This window comes from Columba livia, chromosome 1 (assembly GCF_036013475.1).
Source record: "Columba livia isolate bColLiv1 breed racing homer chromosome 1, bColLiv1.pat.W.v2, whole genome shotgun sequence".
Taxonomy (NCBI): domain Eukaryota; kingdom Metazoa; phylum Chordata; class Aves; order Columbiformes; family Columbidae; genus Columba; species Columba livia.
The window spans coordinates 31,931,116-31,951,138 of record NC_088602.1 but is presented as its reverse complement, the minus strand read 5'-3'; the positions used below and the strand labels follow the sequence as shown (position 1 = coordinate 31,951,138).

At 34.3% G+C, this 20,023-nt stretch overlaps 1 protein-coding gene across 17 annotated transcripts in view; it reads left to right on the top strand.

Annotated features, from left to right (window-relative positions):
- The window catches only part of LRCH1 (leucine rich repeats and calponin homology domain containing 1), a 127,797-nt gene that overhangs the window by 57,189 nt on the left and 50,585 nt on the right, over window positions 1–20,023 (top strand). For all 17 annotated transcript variants that reach the window (XR_010470649.1, XR_010470647.1, XR_010470646.1 and 14 more), the window contains exons 2-7: window positions 5,290–5,434; window positions 8,323–8,449; window positions 13,934–14,039; window positions 14,561–14,697; window positions 15,894–16,021; window positions 17,999–18,083. Coding sequence is in view for 7 of the 17 variants with exons in the window: in XM_065053919.1 (XP_064909991.1) it covers window positions 5,290–5,434; window positions 8,323–8,449; window positions 13,934–14,039; window positions 14,561–14,697; window positions 15,894–16,021; window positions 17,999–18,083 (728 nt within the window). In the remaining 10 variants the exon portion in view is untranslated. The remainder of the gene's footprint in view (window positions 1–5,289; window positions 5,435–8,322; window positions 8,450–13,933; window positions 14,040–14,560; window positions 14,698–15,893; window positions 16,022–17,998; window positions 18,084–20,023) is intronic.

The window sequence follows — 20,023 nt, the reverse complement described above, 5'->3', positions numbered from 1 at the left end:
GGAAATATGAGCTTCCTAAAAGCCTAATAAAAATATGGATAACTTAGGGAATAAAAGGTGACGCTCTGTAGAGTTGTCATGTTGTATAGAGACTTTTTAGTGTGTTGCCCAGCATTCTTATTTGCGTAATTTTCCCACAAAATTAGGGTTGAACTTACTATTTTTTTCTTTGGCTCTTACAGTGATTTGCTTGGATTTTGGCAAATCTAATTCAGACATATTATTTCAATACCTTGAATGGTGTCTTAGTAAAAATGCAAATGCGTTCTTCAAAATAATTCCTGTCTTTTATTCACTAAGTGCTGAAGAGTACAAAAATAGGAACTTGGTGGGCTGGAGTTAAGGTTGTTTGGGTGACTTTTTTACCTTGCAACTTCATTATTTCAAAACTCCATGTAAAATACAGTTATTTCTTCCATTTCAGATCTTTCACTTTTTCTTTTTCAAAAATATCCTGCTCAGTGGTGAAGAGATGCTTACTTGCATAATTCCAGCTTTTCTCTGTTGTAGGTTTGTGTATGAGAAGTATAAATTTACAGTGACTTTTTCTATAATATCAAAATTTAAAAATAACTGCTTTTTTAATAATACTGCTTTCATTAAAATTCTTGGCTAAGATTTCTGATGTAGTAAGGCATATGCATATGTGTTTAATGAACTGCTCTTCTGACTTAAAGGCTTAAATTGTTTAGCTCTCCAATTAATAATCCACAATTTTTATTTACTAATGTTTTAGTAGCTGGTATTTAATAACGGAAGGTAGGAAAATTGAAGCACTTTGGTAACCTTACTGAAGAAAATGTAACTCTATGACTTCTAGTGTCAGTCTGGTTATTTTGACCGTGCTATTTTGGTTTCTGCAGTGCCAGTGTTTTACACTATGTGTATATGTATAGTGGCAGTTGGCAATCTGCCTGTAAAGCATGAAGTCAGAAATGTCTTAGTCAGCGGTGGTACTTCATTGCAGTTGATGCCCTCAGAACTATAAGAACTGAGAGGCTTTGCCCTGAGGATGGGGTCATTTATCACTGGTGTGACAGCAGCGTGGACCCTGACTGTGCTGTGTGCCAGACACCAAACAAGGCTTGGAGTCTTCTCTTAAATTCTTATTTAACAGTCTGAACTTCTTGTTTTTTATTGTTCACTCCCAGCTAAGGAAGTGCTTATTTTGTGTAGTTCCTGTCTAGCGTCCAACACAGTAACATTTCTCATACAAAAGCCATGTCGTTGCGCCAGAATTGTGCTGACTCTTTTAAAGATTTCATCTAATATTTTTTTAAAATGGCTTGCTTATTTTTTTGTGTTCTGTTACTTTATTTTGGAGTTTTAACAAACTTGTTCTTGGCAGGAAAAGATGAAGTGAAGCCAGATGTAGTTTGAAAATAACTTGATGTTGCAAATAATGAATGAATAGTGTATTTCAGTTAAAACAAAAAGCTCACTGCGCACGCAGCCTCTCCCCCTCATATTTGTTTGTGTTTGTGTCACCTATTTCATAATGGAAGTTATAGGAAATAGTCACCTCGGGTGAAACCTGCCTAGACTTTTTTGGCAACCATGAAATGTACTTCTGCTGTCATGGATTCCTTACTTTGTTAGATCTTTTTTGTGTTAGATAGTATAAGCAAATTAATCAAAATCCCTTTAAGCATCAGCAAATTCCATCCCTCTGTCCATTTCCATTTCTGGAGCAAAAGCTAGTTTGCACAGCAATTTTATTAATTTTAATTACCCTGAAGTGATATTATTCAAATTAATGAAGCAAGGGGGATTTGTAGCTTAGTGATTTGGGAAGTGTAGAGTTAAAAAAATTACAGTAAGAAAGTACAATTCACCAACAAATTATTTCTCTATTTGAAAAATATTTTCAGAAGTTGTTTAAAATTTTAGTTTCTGAATTCTTATTTTTCCCTGAACAATAAACGCAAGAAAACCTTTGCAAAATATTTTTCAGAAAGCTTTTGAATTGTGACAGAAACCAGATATATGCATATTCTTTTTCTCAGCATGCCCAAAACGTTCTGCAGTTTTGTTAAGGCTAAATACTTGTATTTTATTCTATAACTTAAATATCAGTGTAAACCTGAAATATGTACAGATACGTAATTGTAAGATGCAGTATTTGAGGCAAAAATACCTTTGTAAAAAGTAACTTCAAAATAATGATGTAAATTTCAGAGGTTTCTGTACATGATTATATATGCTTTTAAGGTACATTACAAAATTGTTACGCAGGCTGTTGTCCTTACTTTCCATTTCTGAAGGAAATAGACTTTTCTGTATTGGAATTTTCATAGACATCTGAAAGCTGCTAGGCTTTCTTCACAGCTGCATCATGTTCAAATGCTCACAGTCATTCTAGGATCGAATACAAAAAAATACCCTTTTATCCTTTGCTTTCATTTTATCAGGGAAGTCTCTCTTTTGATGGAAATTATTGCCACTAGTTAAGAAATGTGATGAGCATTCTCTGTGTCAGATTCCGTTCCAGTACTCTGTTTCTCAAAGACATTCATATTTGGTATTAATGATACCTCTTAGCAGTAAATCGTAGTAGTGAACTTCTGCTTTTTCTATTAAGTTATGTTACAATAACATTAAATGAAATGTATAGTTTTTATTCCTCTCCTTATGTTGTGAATAGAATTGGGTTTTTATTATTTAGGAAGCAGCAGTAGGTAGAAGTTTTTAAATTATCTTAAAGTAGACAATAACAAATAATTGACTACCTTGGTTGTAAGTTAATTCTTGAATTTCTTTCTTGTGTACATAGCGTGTCCTGTAACCCATGGTCCAGAGGATGACAGGAAGGAATTTCTCTGTTGTCTGCAGGCTTTTTGTTTTGTCCTCCTTTAGATTAACTTGAGTTAAAGCCCTTGAGAACAAAAGTTAGTAATAAAATAACCAAACCAAACCAAAATTATTGTCATAGTAATGTCTGTTACAGGAGCAGGGTCAATCTAGTTCCTGTTCCACTTTTTTTGAGGTACTAGAATTTTTCACGGGTAAGTCAGATGTTGTGTCAACAGTCCATTTTATTTGATGTGAAGGTAAATGAGAACAGGCATGAAGGTGGAGTTTAGGTGGTAGCCTGCAGTTTTAGTGGTCTGAGAGGAAGTAACATTTTTGTGTTGGCAGTTTTTGGTCTGTGTATCACTTGAGAAGGATGGGATGGAGGATAAGAGGTCACTCTCCTTGCACCATCCAGTGCCATGCAAGTTGTCTTCAGCCTGCGCCTGAACTTCAGTTCACTCTTTGGGATCTTGCTGCTCCTTCTGCTTTAAAGGAGGAAACAAGAGCAGTATATACGGGGCGTCATTACAGAGAAAACATGGTATAACAAAAGGAAAGGTCGTCTTTGCAATTGAATTGTAAAATATAAAGATCCCCTGCATGATTCAATAAGTTACAGCATGGCAAGTCCTCTGTTAATAGCTGATAATAAACACAGCTGCGAAGGCAGCAGGAGAGGGAACCAGTGGTAATTTTTTTGGAATGCCATGTTAGTAAACAAGTACTCTCATGACAAATAGAAAACAATAGAGGATTAAAGCACTAAAACAGAGGAGCATTGAAAAGCTTTCTTCCCCTTTGAAACAGTAATCACATTCACTCAAATAAGGAATGCTTTAGTTTGATGGCAGAAGTGGAGGAAAGGAGAAGCCAAGGAAATGCTGTGGTCAAAGCCTGGTAAGGGAAAGCAGGGCAGTTCAAGCATTGTTGCTGTACAGTAACTTAGGAGGGAATAATTTTGGTTGAGGTTCTTAATTCAACTGTACTGCCATTTGGGTCAGCAGGGCTGCTCTCAGTTACTGCGCTCAGAGGCCATTGCTGTTGTCTGGGTAGAGGATGGACTAATTAAACCAACTTTTTGTTGGAAGCAAAGAAGTGGAGTCTGGCAAGGGAAATAGAGTGTACTGAATTTCAGCTCACATTGAAGGAGACAGGAACAAAAATAAAAATTGTGAAAGCTTCCTACTGGTGTTAGTTTTGAACTCAAGCTGTGCCTCTGCACAGCAAACTGATGAGTCTGAAACTGCAAAGGAAGTTAAAAAGATCTTCAGACTTCTGCCTATTTGTTCACAAAAGCAAAAGAAATTGCTTTGTGGCCCCGAAGAGGGGAGTCAGATCATCAGCACTCTGGAAATATATCTGCTGTACTTTGGCTGCTTTTCCCTTTCTGTAGTTTAAGAAAATAAGCTTTGAAATAAGCTTTGAAGGATCAGGGAGGAGGCTTAAAATAACAGCAGTGAAGAAGTGAGGAGATCATTAAGTTCCATTTTCTCCTTGTATCCTTCCCATCAGACATTTCTCTTTTTGCCTAGCTACATTCCCATTCCTTCCAATTAAAACAGATGACCATTCGTCAGGTCAGGTTACCCATCTGGTGGTAGGGATAGTTGGCGCTATACAGTTTCTAATGTTAAGAGAAATTTGTTCTGCAACACTGTTTAGACATTTCTTTGAACCCAGTTAATTCAGTTGAATGCTGGCATGCATTGCTATTTTATGACTTGAGCTCACATCACTATTATGATACCTTATTTTTCATTCTCTGGTAGTTAAAGAACAGAGCTCAGTAACATTTCTTCCTACTGATTTTTCTTTGTGTCTGTGGGATTAGAAAGAGAAATAAAGAATGAATCACTGGTCAGAAATCAAGAACTTTTGTGTTCTGTTGGTACAAGCACTCACTTAGGGGCTTGGAATCCATCAATGCTGTCTTGTATGTACTTATACCATATACCAAATTGATTCCTGAAGGACTTCACAATTTTTGTAGGTAACATTCTTTTATAATTGATCAAGATCTAGGAAATAGAGATCAGTTTGAAGAGTTACCTGAATAACTTTTAAAAATTTATCGAAAGAAATTAAATATATAATTAAAGATATAATCCTTGTTATTTATTTTCTCTCAACACTCATTATTTGCAGATGTCTAGCTGTGTATTTGCTATATCTTTGGGTATATTATATGAGCTTTGGAATCTATACTTCATTCTGTTTGCAAGTATTTCCTCAACATATTGAGTCCTGCAAATAATTACTTTTTATTGAACTGAATAAATTTTAATGGAATATTTACTCTTTTATATACAATCTGTTCCATTTCAAGATTGTGGAGGTTAGCACTAGTTTTATTTTGCATAATAAAAACATTGGCTTAATTTACAGTCTCACTGCAGGTTTACATTTGTTAGTTTATTTTAGTAAAGCAGCATAGCTGTTCAAAGTATGTATTTCTGATTGTTCAAAAAAATGTATGTTCTCTTTTTCTCTTCTCAGATTTATCCAAGAATAGATTAACTGAGGTTCCTACGGAGTTGTGCCATTTTGTGTCACTGGAAACACTAAATCTATACCACAACTGTATTAAAATTATACCAGATGCCATAGTAAACTTGCAAATGCTAACTTACTTAAATTTGAGGTAAGTTTAACTTTGCGACATTTTTTATTTATTTGAAAATGTATAAAGCTTTTTTTTGTCTGTACTTTATGTGTTTCTGGGATGTTTAATTTTATTGGAAGCTGTAATGCAACAACTAATTGGCTGTAGATACAGCTCTGTATGAAGACATTGCAAAGGCCAAAAAGTAAAACTAATTATTTAAAGAAAGACCAAGTAGACTTAATCCCGTTCTTTGCCTTATTCTGCTAGAAAATTCATAATGCTAATCACATCAGCACAGATGGATTCTTTGAATTCCCTTCTGATAAATTTTGTGAAACTTGACATACTTTTTGTGGTTCAAACGCTGGAGGGACAGAGACAGAGGAATAATGTATTTTTGTTTTGTTTTCATGGGCAATGGAGAGGGAAAGCATGATACTTTATTATTAGTATCCTCTGATACAAGAAGTGTAGTTACTGCCATTTTTAGGAGAAAGATGCAGAAATTTGACACCTTAGTCTCTTTTCCATGAAAAATATGCATGAATGCTAATCAGTATAGAGAGTTGCTATTGGTTAAAGTGCAGGTAAATGCATATTTGCTTTTGAGAGAGGGCATGTCAGCACTTCTTCAGCTAAGACAAGGTGTGGAGGGTTATTTGCAGTTTAGTATGTAAAACCTGTAATAGTGAAAATATAATAATCTGTTATTTGCAAGAATTAAGTTTGGGCAGGGTGCAAAGAGGCTCTTGGGCTTCAAAATTCAAGATATGAAGGTATGATCATCAGTTTTGTAAAGACCGAAGATGTTTCTCAAGCTTTCCTGTATTGTTACTGTACTGCAGTTTTGACCACTGTGGAACACTAATTTTGGCTCTAAAAGTTGAAACTTGGTCTGTTCTCCCAAGTAACAAATGATAGGATGAGAGGAAATGGCCTCAAGTTGTGTCAGGGGAGGTTTAGATTGGATATTAGGAAAAATTCTTCACGGAAATGGTTGTCAGGCATTGGAACAGGCTGCTCGGGGAAGTGGTGGAGTCACCATCCTGAGAGGTGTTTAGAAGACATGTAGATGAGATTCTTAGGGTCATGGTTTAGTGCTACAGCTAGGTTAGGTTATGATTGGACTTCATGATCCTGAGGTTCTCTTACAACCGAAATGAAATGATTCTATGAAACAGAATAATGTATCCTGAGAATATGCACTCATGTAAGGAATAGGACCTGAAATTTTGAAATAGTTTTTGTTAGAACTACATAAAGAAATAAAGACTGTTTGAAATTAGTAAGTTCACATAAAAGATCTTAGTATATTTAGGAATTAAAGTAAACTCAATTAGAACTTGGTGTACTGAGCTAGTGAATTAGAACTCAATGCAGCGATGGAATTTCTGTGAATCATTACAAACTCAGAATAGTTACAGAGTTAATATCATGTATCACTTAAATTAGACAATCAAAACAAAAGGAAAGTTTTTGTGTTTTACTAAATAAAGTAATTTCCTCAGTTTCAAATCTCCTCTTCACTTGGATGTGCCCTTCCCATGTTAGTTGAACACAGCAAGCAGTCTGTAGAGGAAGAAAAGATCTCCTTGACTTGTTAATCATGTTGATTCTTGACAAGAAAATTGAAATTAATTTGAAATTAATATTTCTCTGCCTGTTTCCAGCAGAGCCTGTATGCTAAATAGAATCAGAAAGTGATGCCAAGAGATATACATAGCCTTTGGGTCTTGTTGTTTGTGTTTTACTTTAAGAAATTCCTTTTAAACTAATGATGATTTATTACTGACTTGCCTGGGTTATGTGCTGTTCCTTATCTCTTTTGAGACTTGTGGAATTTTGATTTTTGTTTCGTTTCAGTTCAGTGTTGCAACTCTTACTGAAATTATGCAGCATAATTTTTGCTATCTGTTTTCAGAGATCAGTTGTGCATATTTGTCCTCTGGAGCCTTAAACAGTTATGCAGAAGCTGAATAGAATGGTTCTTACTGGGCTGCCACGTTAACTTACTGTTCATTGTTTTGCTACAGGTTAATATCCATAAAAATAAAAAGTTATGTTTTAAGAAAACCTTTAAATACTATAGGAAAGACAGTAATTAATACGTTATTGTGTTGAGTTTAAAGTTTCATCTGGGAATTGATCCACAAATCACAAGAAATAAATATTTTAATCATCTGGAGAACACAAAGCGTCATGGCATTTGTTATCTTTTAGTTCCAGTTACTTATGTAATTGTTACTAGAATGCAAACCTTGCAACTCCCCTTCATGAGAATCTTCTGCTGCCTTTTTTTTTTTCCCCCCAGAAATGTGCTATGAAGAATAAAATGGTGCATGTTAGTCACTTGAAAAAATTGTTTTATCAGTTTTAGGAAAAAGATATAAAATGGCTTAATATGAGTCTTGGAAAGAAATGGACCACTGATGGTCACAGAAATTGTTGCTGTATTTACCTGGATCAATGTCATAGAACAAGTACCAAGTAATCTTCAACGATAAGTGTCCTTTAAAGTAAATGAGAAAATAATAATTTGTCTGTAATTTATTTATTTGTCTTTCAGCTGGAACAAAAGAGAACCACTTAACTGCCACATAAAACCATAGAAATGTTTAAATACTTGCAAAAACTGTCTCAGCTGACTACCTTGTATTCATTAGGAAGGGAAACAGCTGTTCTAGGTGACAAGACTTGTTGCAATATTATTAAACTGATATAATACATTCTTTCCAGAGTGGGAGTATCCCACAATACTGTCTAGTCTGTACTGCAGATATTTTTGATGTGTGTTTTCGTAATGGTTGACATGCGTAAGATCTGACCCATCAAAATGAAGGAATTTTACAACTCCCACACTTTACGTGAGTAGACAATCAATGTCACTGGTGGTTTTAATGGTGTTTTGTTTTGTTTTGTTGCAGTCGAAATCAGCTTTCTTCTTTGCCAGCTTGTCTGTGTGGTCTTCCTCTGAAAGTCTTAATTGCAAGTAACAATAAGCTAGGTTCCCTTCCAGAAGAGATAGGTCAGCTAAAACAGTTAATGGAACTGGTATGTGACTGATCTTTTATTATTTCTTATTTTGACTTTGTATTTAACTAGAAAGAGTAAAATTTACTTTGCAAATATATTTGAAGAAATGCCTAAGACTATAATTCAGGTTAAAAAATTAACTTTTAAGCTTTTCAAGTGTGTAGGGTGGTTAACACAATAATAGGTTCCTTTGTGTTCTTCAGGACCCTTCCAACAACATCACTGTCCTTGGTTCTTTCAAAACTCAGCTTCTACGTTCATCGTCTTTACCAGTTTTACTCACCATCTGCACTGGCTGCCTGTTTTGCTGTATCAAGTTCATACTTCTGGCATCAGGTTCTGCAAAGCTGTATCCCTCTCTCTAGCGTCCTCCCCTTTTCTGCTTCCTCTATTATCTGCTTGCCACAGTGGTACTGGTATTCTCAGTCTATTTTCATTTTATTTCACTATTTTTTTGTCATGCAGCCTCCTTTCCTGGAACACCCACCTAAACAGATTTATAAAACTGTTATACTCTTGCTTTCAGAACTGTCCACATGACTACTGTTTCTGCAAGCAGTAGATCAATTATAATGTATTGTGTAATAAATGAGAATCTCAAAAAGGCAAAACTTATTTGGTACTTTAACTTAAAAGTAATTTAATCGCACATGTTTTCTAAAGATTGCGTGTGGAAAATGTATACAAGAGAATGCTTCCCTTTATCTTCCTCTTTTGTGTATTATAGGTTGAGACTCTGAATTGTCTGTGGCATATGCGTTGTGTCTTCAGGTTGTTCCTGTTCACCTTGACCTCTTAAGATACAGATTGTCAAATAAACCACATTTTGACACTGCATAGTAAAACGATGATATTTTAACTTACCTTTTTCTTTTTCTTTTTTTTTTCTTTTTTTAAATTTGGGACATCTTTTTGGTATCTGAAAGTACCTGCTTATTATTTTTACAACAGTAGTTTTCTCTGCTAAATTCTGTTATAGATATTGAGCTGACCTTGTTTAGGCCCCAGCTCTCCTACTGATTCTTCGTTTATGCAGTGAAGTGGCAACTATGGGGCTTTCTTCCTTCTAGTGTTCTTTTTGTACAGCATCCTGCAGTATTAGGCTTCTGTTATTTATTACAACTGATCTGGCTGTTGGTGAGGGTTGGGGTGTAGTTACTTTTTCCTTTCTGTGTTATATCTGAGCTAAAGACTACCAAGTTTGTTTTGCTTTGTTTGGTGAGCATTATTGATTTATCTTATCAAACAGTTTATTTTTTTTTGACATGTGATGGGTTTAATTAAGTTACTGAAATGGTTTTAATTTAATTAACCTTCATTGCAGATGTGTTAGGCTATACTGTTGTTTCTGGAGTGCTTAAAATAGATTAAATAAAAGATTGTCATTCTAGTTTTATATATAATTAAGGTTAAACAGAATTAAACACATCCTAATTTAGGGGTTAGGATGATTGGATAGATAATAGAGATTGGAACCTGTTAGTTGCTTCCAGATTAAATGTAACCTAGCTTAGTGGTAGTGGGCTCATGAAATAATTGAAAGACTTGCCCTGATTGTCTGGTCAAAATCACCCATTTTAATTGTATTAATTGAGGTATGTGATAGTATATTCAGTAAAGAGCTGCTGAAGTGATATCATATCACATTTCCCCTCCAGTTTCAAGTTTGAGCCTTCCCAGTAAGGTGAACTAGCATTGCTGATGCTGGAAGTGTTTCATTTGTTAGTAAGAGTTTGTACAGAGCTTAATAGTAGCCCTTGTCTTTATTCTAGGATTTTGAAACGTTAAAATTTATAGCTTGAAAATCAATGTAGATTGTAAAGGAGGTAGGGCTTGTGTGTTTGTTTACTGTATTTTTTAAAACAAATCATATGTTTAAGTTAACTTCTGGAATACTGGATTTTCATGTTGCTTTCCAGTTACACTATAATTTCAGTGTTACTCTTTGTCATGAAAAACACAACAATTCCCATTCTAAAAATATTTCAAATAAGAGGCTATAGTAACATGTCACTTTGGTAGCCTAGAAGAATTAGGAAAACCGAAGAAGGTCTGTTGTTAGTTCTTTGTGATTAGAAGGCAGAGGGGGAAGTGAATGACCTGTCTACTTAGTTTAATGCCACCTTTAAGTATTTGTTACATTTCCAGTAAAATAAGTTGTATTATTTAGCTGGCAATGCATAAACTGTTGTGTACTGGGAGAAGGAAACGGTGGTAGGTTTGAGAGCCAGTAGCTCTATTGGCATATATAATATAATGCAGTTTAGATAATAAGGTGTTCGTTGTTCTAAAATGAGTAAAAAGAAAAAAAAATGTCATGCTGCAGCTGTTGCACCAAATGTTCAGCTGTGTGAGAGCGATACCAGCCTGAACAGCATGTGGTCTCCAAGCGACGACACCACCCAGCCCTCTGGTGGGGCACGCTGTTATTTTGGGATGTACACAGTGCTGGTGCTAAGCTGGCCCAGGGGATCCATCCTGACAGGTGACAGATGCCACCTGGCTGCACTCAGTTCTTGTATTACTGGACTTTGCCAGGCACCCTCAGGTTTTCAAAGCATTTCACAGGGTGCATGCAGTTAAATCGGTGTGTATGTAGCAAATGGGTTGTTGTTGTTATCTAACTTTTTGAAACAAATCGTACCTCTGTAATCACCCTTGAAGGTTACAAGCATAGTTTGCTGCAAGCTACATCAAATCTTTCCAACTAACCATTTTCTTCCTTCTCTCCTCCAAAATGTGGTAGGTGGTTGTTTTACATGTACACATTTCTGTGCCACAAGTGTAAAATGTATATAATGACGTGGATATTACATACAGTAAATTTATGAGTATAATTTTAAATTTTAGGGTTCTGGGTTATATAGATCTAACCTATCATACAAGCATCAAAAAACATACAAATTATTATATATTCAATTTTTTTTTTCAAAATTTGGTTGGGAAACTTGCTTTTCTTTGCAACTGTGTAACTCATACCTCTACTGTCAGCCAGGAGTATGAGTGCAGAACTGGTGTGAAGTCAATCTGAAACTTCTTTTCCGTGAAAGACGAGTAATTGGGCAGAAATGGCTCATTGATTGCAGCTAAAACTATCAGACGTACAGTAAAATTCTGTTCTCTATCCAATTGGGCAGTATTGCACTTGTGCCTTCTTCAGAGAAGAGCATTCTCCACCTCTGGGGTGCTCCTGTCTCACACTTGGAAGCCTTTAAATCTTTCAGCAGGGATTTAGGTCCTTCACCTCATCTAATTCTGGGCCAGCAGCCTGACCAGGTGGGACCTGCTGTCTTCTGTTTCCTAAAAGCGTCTGTGTGCTCATTGATTGTGTAACTTCCTTTTACCAGTCTGTATGGCTTGTGTGTCACAAGCCCTGATAGAATCCGCCTGCTTATTAGAAATAACAGGTCAATCAGGAGTCCCAAGTTTTAAAATGGATACAAGGAGGAAATTTACCTCAATTGGTAAGGTTTGGATGGACTTCTGTGTGTCAATAAGTACATTAATATGGAGCCAGAGTACTGTATTTGTTTTCCTGTTTATATTATGCTGAATTTTATTGTTTTAAGACCATTTAAACTTTACCATAAACAAAAGAAAAATATTGATGACTTTTTTTTTTTCATACCATTGAGCTTCATTCTGCAGTAATTAGTGTTAAATTTATATATGCCTTACATTTTTCTGATCTTGAGAAATCGTCTGTATTGGCATGGCAGGACAAAATAGACTTGATGCAAGAAGTCTGACCTTCAGCAAACACTAGGCCCTGGAAGTAGGTGATTGGACTTCAGTTTTCTGCAGATGTCCATGAAGCAAAGTTCCAAACTGCTGGTTATCTAGTTCCTTCAAAAGATTATTAGCCTGAAAACCAAAGGCATTTGACTTTGATAATGTTTCTTCTGTTAGTACCAAAGTAATGGGAAAGATAAACACTGTCTCTGTCACATACATGCTTATGAAGTCTAATAATAGTCAAGTGCATAACAAGAAATAATGTTAATAGGTCTTTGTTTTCCACAGCTAGTCAAACAAAGTAATAAAAAAATTGGATTGCAGTGTTTGGTAGGATAAAAGATACTATAGTGTCTCTAGAGATCTTGTGAATGCTGACATGCTGTCATAACAGATCCATCTTATTGGGGATGTTATGAAAGGTGGTAAGTGGACTCTGAGGCTACTCACTACCAGGCTTTTTGTTTGTTTGTTTGTTTTTCCTTTAAAATTCTCCCTTTCCCTGACTTGTTCTGATATGTCTGCATAAGTACACTTGGTCCAGAGTTTCTCTGCTGCAAGGTGACTTTAAATTCAGTGCTCTAAAAATTGAGGATCTAATTATGAAGTTGTTTAAAGTGTATAAACGAAAAATAGGACAGTAAAGCTTTAAAAATAAATTATCTGGGAACAGTTCAATTAAACATACTGTTCAGCGACTTGGGTGAAAGATGCACTCATTAACTGGGATTTTTAATTTCCTCATCTAAAAGCTACAATGATTTCCTGACTCTGTTTTGACAAGGGAAGGAAGCTTTGGCAGCACTGAGATTCTGTTACGAGAAGAAACTTGTCTGATGCAGTGAGCAGTGCTGCCAGATAACACTTTGCTTTTACTATTGTTTTTTGTTAACTAGTTTTTAGGCTTAAAGATAGAGCATTAATATGATGTTTTTCATGAGTATTAAAGCAACTATCTTCAAAGAGATGACTTGGAAATCTGACTGCAGTTGATCTTTACTGTATATTCATAGCAGTTTCTTGTTAGCAGTAGTGTTGAAGTGTAGTGTTTCTTACAGTAATACTATTGTATATAAACTTGTTGCTTGACATCATGCTCGGTATAGCCAGACCGTGTACTTTGAACTCAGCTTTACAGCACTTACTTGTTAAGGAATGCTGAAATGAGGATGGGTTCCAATTTCCTCCAGATCATTAAACCAGTTGTATTTCGTCATCAAAATCAGACTTAGAATATATGCATTTCCTGAGCGTTAATACAGAATGCTATTGCTTTGTGTTGTGTTTTGTTTTGTTGTTTGTTTTTTTGTTGTGTGTTTATTTTTTTTTAATTTTGCTTAAATATTCCCTTCCGAAGAACAAGAACCTTTTTAAAAAGTCAGATCCACACACTAGCAGTTTTAAATTTTATCCAAACATATTTGGTTATATAGTCATAGTACTGAGTTCTTCATATGAATAAAAGTTAAAAACAAAATGGCAGAACATCTTAAGCAACTTGTTTTGAATGTTTCTATAGAAACTAAACTAACTTTCAAAATTAACTTGTTCTCCAAATAAGAATTTGCTCTGGGTTTTAAGTAATGTGTAAACGTTTTCTCATGTATCTAGTTTTGCGTTGTGGAGACAGAACATACCTGGTTGCATGTTTTCAGGTTAATAAAAAATTACAATGATAATAGAAGATTAGCTACAGTTTCACATGTGCAATGTTTAACATTTAGGAGCCAGAAGTTCATTTTTTCTGTTATTACTATTTTGCTGTAGGATGTCAGCTGTAATGAAATCACAGCTTTGCCACAGCAGATAGGCCAGCTGAAATCTTTAAAAGAACTGAATGTCAGAAGAAATTACCTCGAAGTTTTACCCCAAGGTAAAAAGAAACAAAAAATTTGAATACCTTTACAGTAACTCTCTTTATTAGCATTTTGAAAGTATTTTTGACCACGGAAGTAAATATGATTAAAAACCAGTAATTACTTTGTGTTCAAATCTATTCCATTTGAGGTTGCAGAATATAACATCCAGTGTGTGAGGGTTTTTTTAATGAATTACCTTCTAGGCATCTTTTAATTTGCACATGTACTTAGCTGTGAGTGCAGTATGAGAACTGTCAGCTGAATTTCAGGGAAAAAAAAATTAAAATTTATTGTCATTTGTCTAACATGCACACTTTTCATTTCCCAGTACAGAATGGAGTAAATGTTGACCATGTTCCTGCCCAAGTTTGTATTTTTCCAGAATCCAAAAGAAGAATTATTGAGAAATATTTTATTATTTTTATTTTTATTTTAGTATTTTTAATTGTTTTTATTTATTTATTTATTTATTTTATTATTTTATGGTAAAAATAAATACAGATATAATATCTTCTCTCTTTTTTGTTATTTATAGAACTAGTACAACTTCCCTTGGTAAAGTTCGACTTTTCCTGCAATAAAGTGGTTGTGATTCCAATTTGTTTTAGAAAGATGGTGCAGTTACAAGTATTACTGCTTGAGAACAATCCTTTGCAGTCTCCACCAGCACAAGTAAGTAACATCTATCATTTAAATTGTGCCTTAATATCAGGTGGACACTAACAAATTATATCTTAAAAATGTCATATTTTGCAATTGCAGACTTCTGAACTTCAGTCATCACGGGCATTAGTTGTTTATATATAAATAAATCACAGAAAATTTCATATGTTCCGTGTATGAGTCTGTACACCACTTGAACCAACATGACTCTAGAAGATTTCCATTCTGTTAGATGTTTATTTTTGTCATTCCTGTCTGCATATGAAAATGTTGGAATATGTATATAATTTTGAAAAATAGAGTTGAGAAACTTCCTGGATAAATTTTCTCTCTGTTAATAAGAACCCAGTTCTAGGAAGTTCTACAGTGATTTACTATTAACTTAAAAAATATGCAGATGGTCTAGAATGTAATCCATGTGAAATGCATTTTAATTAGTAGTGTAGGTTAATAGATTGTGATACATAAAGGCATCAAATTCCTGTTCTGAACTGTAGGCCATGCTGAGAAATGATTATAATAAATGTAAGGAACCTGTGCTTTCTGCTTAAGGACAGCTTCGTTGTTGACTGGCTGGACAGTAGGTTAAAACTACATTGCTGAAAGTTGCAATTGTTCTGGATCAACAGCTGTTGCTTTTATTACATTGGAGAAATGCTTCTCATAACCAATGGTGATGCCATTACTAAACTCAAAAAATACAGAACAAGTTTCAGCAAGCACTTGAACTAGAAGTGTGCAGTTAAAGGAAAGAAAAAATTTCTAAAATGCAGGTGAAACACATCATAAAGATGCTTGGGTGCTAGTAAAAACAATGTGACTAAGAGTATAAGGGACATGGTGATGAATTAAGTGTCTAATGACTAATTTTAATTTTGGGAAATATTTATTCAATGGATGGTTAGTAATAGGTCATATGATATATTTTATCATAATTCATTTTTAGTGAAAAGCTTATTTGAATTTTTTTAACTAGAATACATTATTTTCTTTTTTTCTGTCTTACTCTTTGAGTAACAACAAGTAGTTGATTGGGTAATTGAAATAGTTATTAGTAATTTTTTAAAAAGAGTGCAATCCATTTTCCGCTACATGGTATCTTGTGATGAGTTGGGTTTGGGGACGTTTTACAGTAAGTGACATTTGGAATAAATAATTTCTTTCATTCTAATTATGAATGTAACTATTTTTGTCTTGTCTAACAGATTTGTACAAAGGGTAAGGTGCATATATTCAAATATCTGACTGTACAGGCGTGTCAGATTAAAACAGCAGACTCACTGTATCTTAATGCCATAGAACAACAGCATTTGCCACAACCTGTGGAAGAGAGGTATGTATGAAAATCTCGCTTAGTTTTTTTCATGTAACGTGAACAAAGAGAAATAAATATATTTATAACTTTAGCTTCCAGAGTTTCATTATTTAGGTGCTGTTTGGAGTGTACACTTTTGAAGGGATTTGTTTTGCTTTAATATATTTTAATCTAGTACAATCCCTGTAAGAGTTTAGACAAAAATATTTTTAACAATCATGTCTGATTAAAGTTAGCAGCATGTTCGGAAAGAGCTTAGAAGTGGACCTTAGTTTAAATCCTAACCTCTTACTAGTAGACTTCTGGAATATATTGAAAATATATTGAGATGGTAGTATCATTAAGCGTAGGAACTTTCTTGTTAATCTTTTAACACATTAAGTAAGTTCTTTTGTTGTTTTGTGATTTATATGTTGTTATACATTTGTTGCATTGTTGTTTCAAGCTTTTTTATTAATCCAGAGGCTTATCCATCCAGCAAAGAGAACTGAATGCATGTTGAGATCCTTTTAAAGTTAAATGTGCTTATTTGTTAGCAAAATGAAAGACAAAATCTTTAATGTGTCATGTCAGACATCTAGGAAATGTCATCTTGTATGGTGGTTTAAGGACAGGAGCTATGAAGCAGCTCCTTTTTACGAGAATCTCCACAGCTAATTGGAAACCACTTTTTAGCCACCTCTTTCTTCACTACCATGGGAAGTATAATATAGCCAATCTGAAACAGTACGATAATGCCTTATTTCTGGAGAGTACTCAATAAAAACAATTTTTTTTTTTGTGAATAAAAAGTAACAATGTTGCTGCTTACACCCTGGGTGGGGGGATAATCTTGCTGTTGGTCATCTAAATAAGGTTTCGAGCAAATTTTTTCCTTCTGTGTATGCTTGGACACATCTTTGTGGATATCTGTCAGATAAACGCCAGAGGTGGGAAGAATCCAGGATGGAGAATAAGTTTTCAGTTTGGGAAACACCTACTGGTTTTCTGTTTTGCTCTTTTAGTATACAAGAAAATTGACAAGAATGTCATGTTCTGTATGATACTTTGGTCATATAAGATCATGAAGGCTAGGGTAAGGGAATAGTACAGAATAGATTCCAGTTGGTAACTAACAGCCTAATGCTCTGTCACATAATAATCACCAAAATTTTATTTTAGAGAGTAACTACACTTCTAAAGAAAAAAACATAACCTGATTAGGATTTCCGTATGCAGTTACTATAAAAAAATCCTTAGTATTTACTGATAATTTAAGATTAGGATTAATCAGATGTCTTATTCACGTGAAGACTGATAAAGTTATTTTTTAAATTGCTGTGTCTATCCAAATTCAGGATTGTAGCTTTCATGATTGCAAATGAGAGGATAATAAATAATATTACAAACAAGTTAGGTGATGAGTCTAGTAGCATGCTTTAAAATGAGTAGAGGTCATACTAAGTAATGAAACTAGGAGAGAGAGCACTTACCGTTATTATAGTCATTTTCTTAAAAACCCAGATTTCAAAGTCTATTTTAAAACACATAAAGAAGGTTTCTATGTTAATAACTACTTCAAGCCCCAGGGAAATATCGGTTCATTTTTAATGCATCGATGGTTACAATTAAATCAGTTGACTCCAGTTTGAGTTCAGCTAGTATAGTTGCTTTTCCCTTGGCTAAATGAGTTCAGTCAGATTCCTGTGCTACTTGTAGATGGTAACTAAGTGTTTTTACATAGTGTATAGACAAAAAAAAGCTTTATAGCACATTATTTCTGTTGTTTTTATTAATCATTAGGCTAACCAGACATTCTAGCTTATCTATTTTACTATTGCCAGAATGCAAATGTGTAGTTTTTAACCGTACTAGGCTATTTCACCTTCTGCCATTAAAACTGGTTGGAATTTTGCTTTAAGTTAAAGCCAGGGCAGAATTCTAATGGTAAATGCTATGATAGTTTCTTATTTCCTTGGGATTTTTAATTTATTTTTTTTTTTAATTCATATCTAGCATTGATGACATCTACCCAAGTAAAAAGGACTCAGATTCAGGTGTTGGTAGTGATAATGGTGATAAACGTTTGTCAGCAACAGAGGTAAGTTGCCTGAATTTTGTGTACAGCTTCCCTTCCCTCCACACCCATATTTTGGCTATTATGGAAATGAAGCAGAATTATTGTGATTTCTAATGGTTTCCCTCTAGTTGTAAGAGCATGTGGTCTATTCAGGGACACTTACAAACTGTTTTGCCATTCTTACACTTCCTGAAGCAGAGTTGGCTTGATGATTAAACTGTTATTCTAGAATTTCCTCCTTAGCTATAAATAACACCTTTAGAAAAGAGACCATCTTTCCTGTAATCAAAATGTAGGAATCAGAATGCTGCAAAAATCATTTTAAAGACAATCAACCCAATACATTTTTTTAGTACAAAGGATTTTCATATGAGAACTATTTACTCATTCTGTCCCCGATTACTGCTCTTCTATTAAGGAGAAAATAATGCTGAGATCAGGAATTCCAAATGCATTTGGTAGTAAATTCACCACTCACTGTTCCTTCTGAGGTGACCTTAAATACCTGTGTTATACATGAGAATCATGCAAGCAATATTAGCATGTTGCAAGTACAGATTCATGTACATTGTTAACTACAATCAGATATCCACATACCAAGCATTAGATAAACATAAAATGATCAGTCATAAAGTGATCATTAAAATATGGTTTTGGACAGTTTTTATAAATACGTCAGACATATAAAAACAAACTACATTTTAGTCTGAATGCTAGTGGCTGTTGAGTTTCAGCTCTTTTACAGAAAATACTACAAGATCATTTTCCATTTGTATAACATAAACAGTAACTTAAATGAATCGCTTGCTAATTAACTTCGGGTCTTTACACACAGGATGAAGTACTTGATGAAATGAATAGTTTGCATATTTCTCTCTGACATGTTGGTAGGGTCATTACAGGGTCAATTTTTCAGAGCTGTGGTCATCCTGGGCATTTCAAGTGAAAGATGTAGTGTTGCTGTAAAATTGATGACAGTAACTTGAAGGTGAGTTCTGCTCTAAGGTAGTGCACTCATGCACCTCATCTTTTAGGAAAAGTGTAGTATTTTCATTCATTTTCCACTCCCCTTTGGTCTTATTTTATCATTAGTTGAAATTCATTAGAGCAACAGGGTGCTTACAGGATCCAGATGGTGTCCCTGCTTTATTACCCATATGAATGACACATTAGAACCAGCAAAAATGCATATATGAAGATTCTTTCAAAATGCATAGTCCGAATTCAGTATTGGAATAACATTTTGATTCTTATATGTCTATTGTCGTCTATTGCCAGCTGCATAAAAATAAAACTGTGGATGAAGGAAGTGAGATACTGTATTTCACCTTCAAAGGAGCAATACTTTTGTATTAGTGCGTGCTGCTTTGGATAGTTTCTGTTTCATAGCATACTGGAAGGAAACACCTGGAAAATCAATTGCAAAATTCTGTAGTCCCTGAAAGTGAAACATGGCATGTTAAAGAAATGACTTCTCTTTACAGATTGAATGGCTGGCGGGTTTCTTTTTTTAAACCAACACTCCAAAATATTTTGCTAAAAGCTATGTGTGTTACTCTGCTGAGAGAAAAAATCTTGCCTGTTTTAGTATTCAGAACTTGTAATAATGCATATAGGAACATTTTACTTTAAAATTTTCAAATGATATTTGCAAAATTAACAAAACATGAATCTTTTAACTGAATTTAGTGCTTAACTGTCACATGAGATACAACCTGAAAGAAAGAGAAGGAACTTCACTGTAACCTTGTCTGAATTAATTTATATAGTGCATGTCTTTTTTTTTTAAGCTGTTGAATTGTTATTGTTTCAGGTCTAAAAGAGCTAGCAAATTTTGTGCTTAGAATACTTGATGTGTAGTTTGTTTATTTTCTCTTTGAGATCCTAATTTGTTTTGTTTTAAAATAAAATTTATTTTAAAATTAAAAATTTATTTTAAGAATTGACAAATAGGGTCAGTA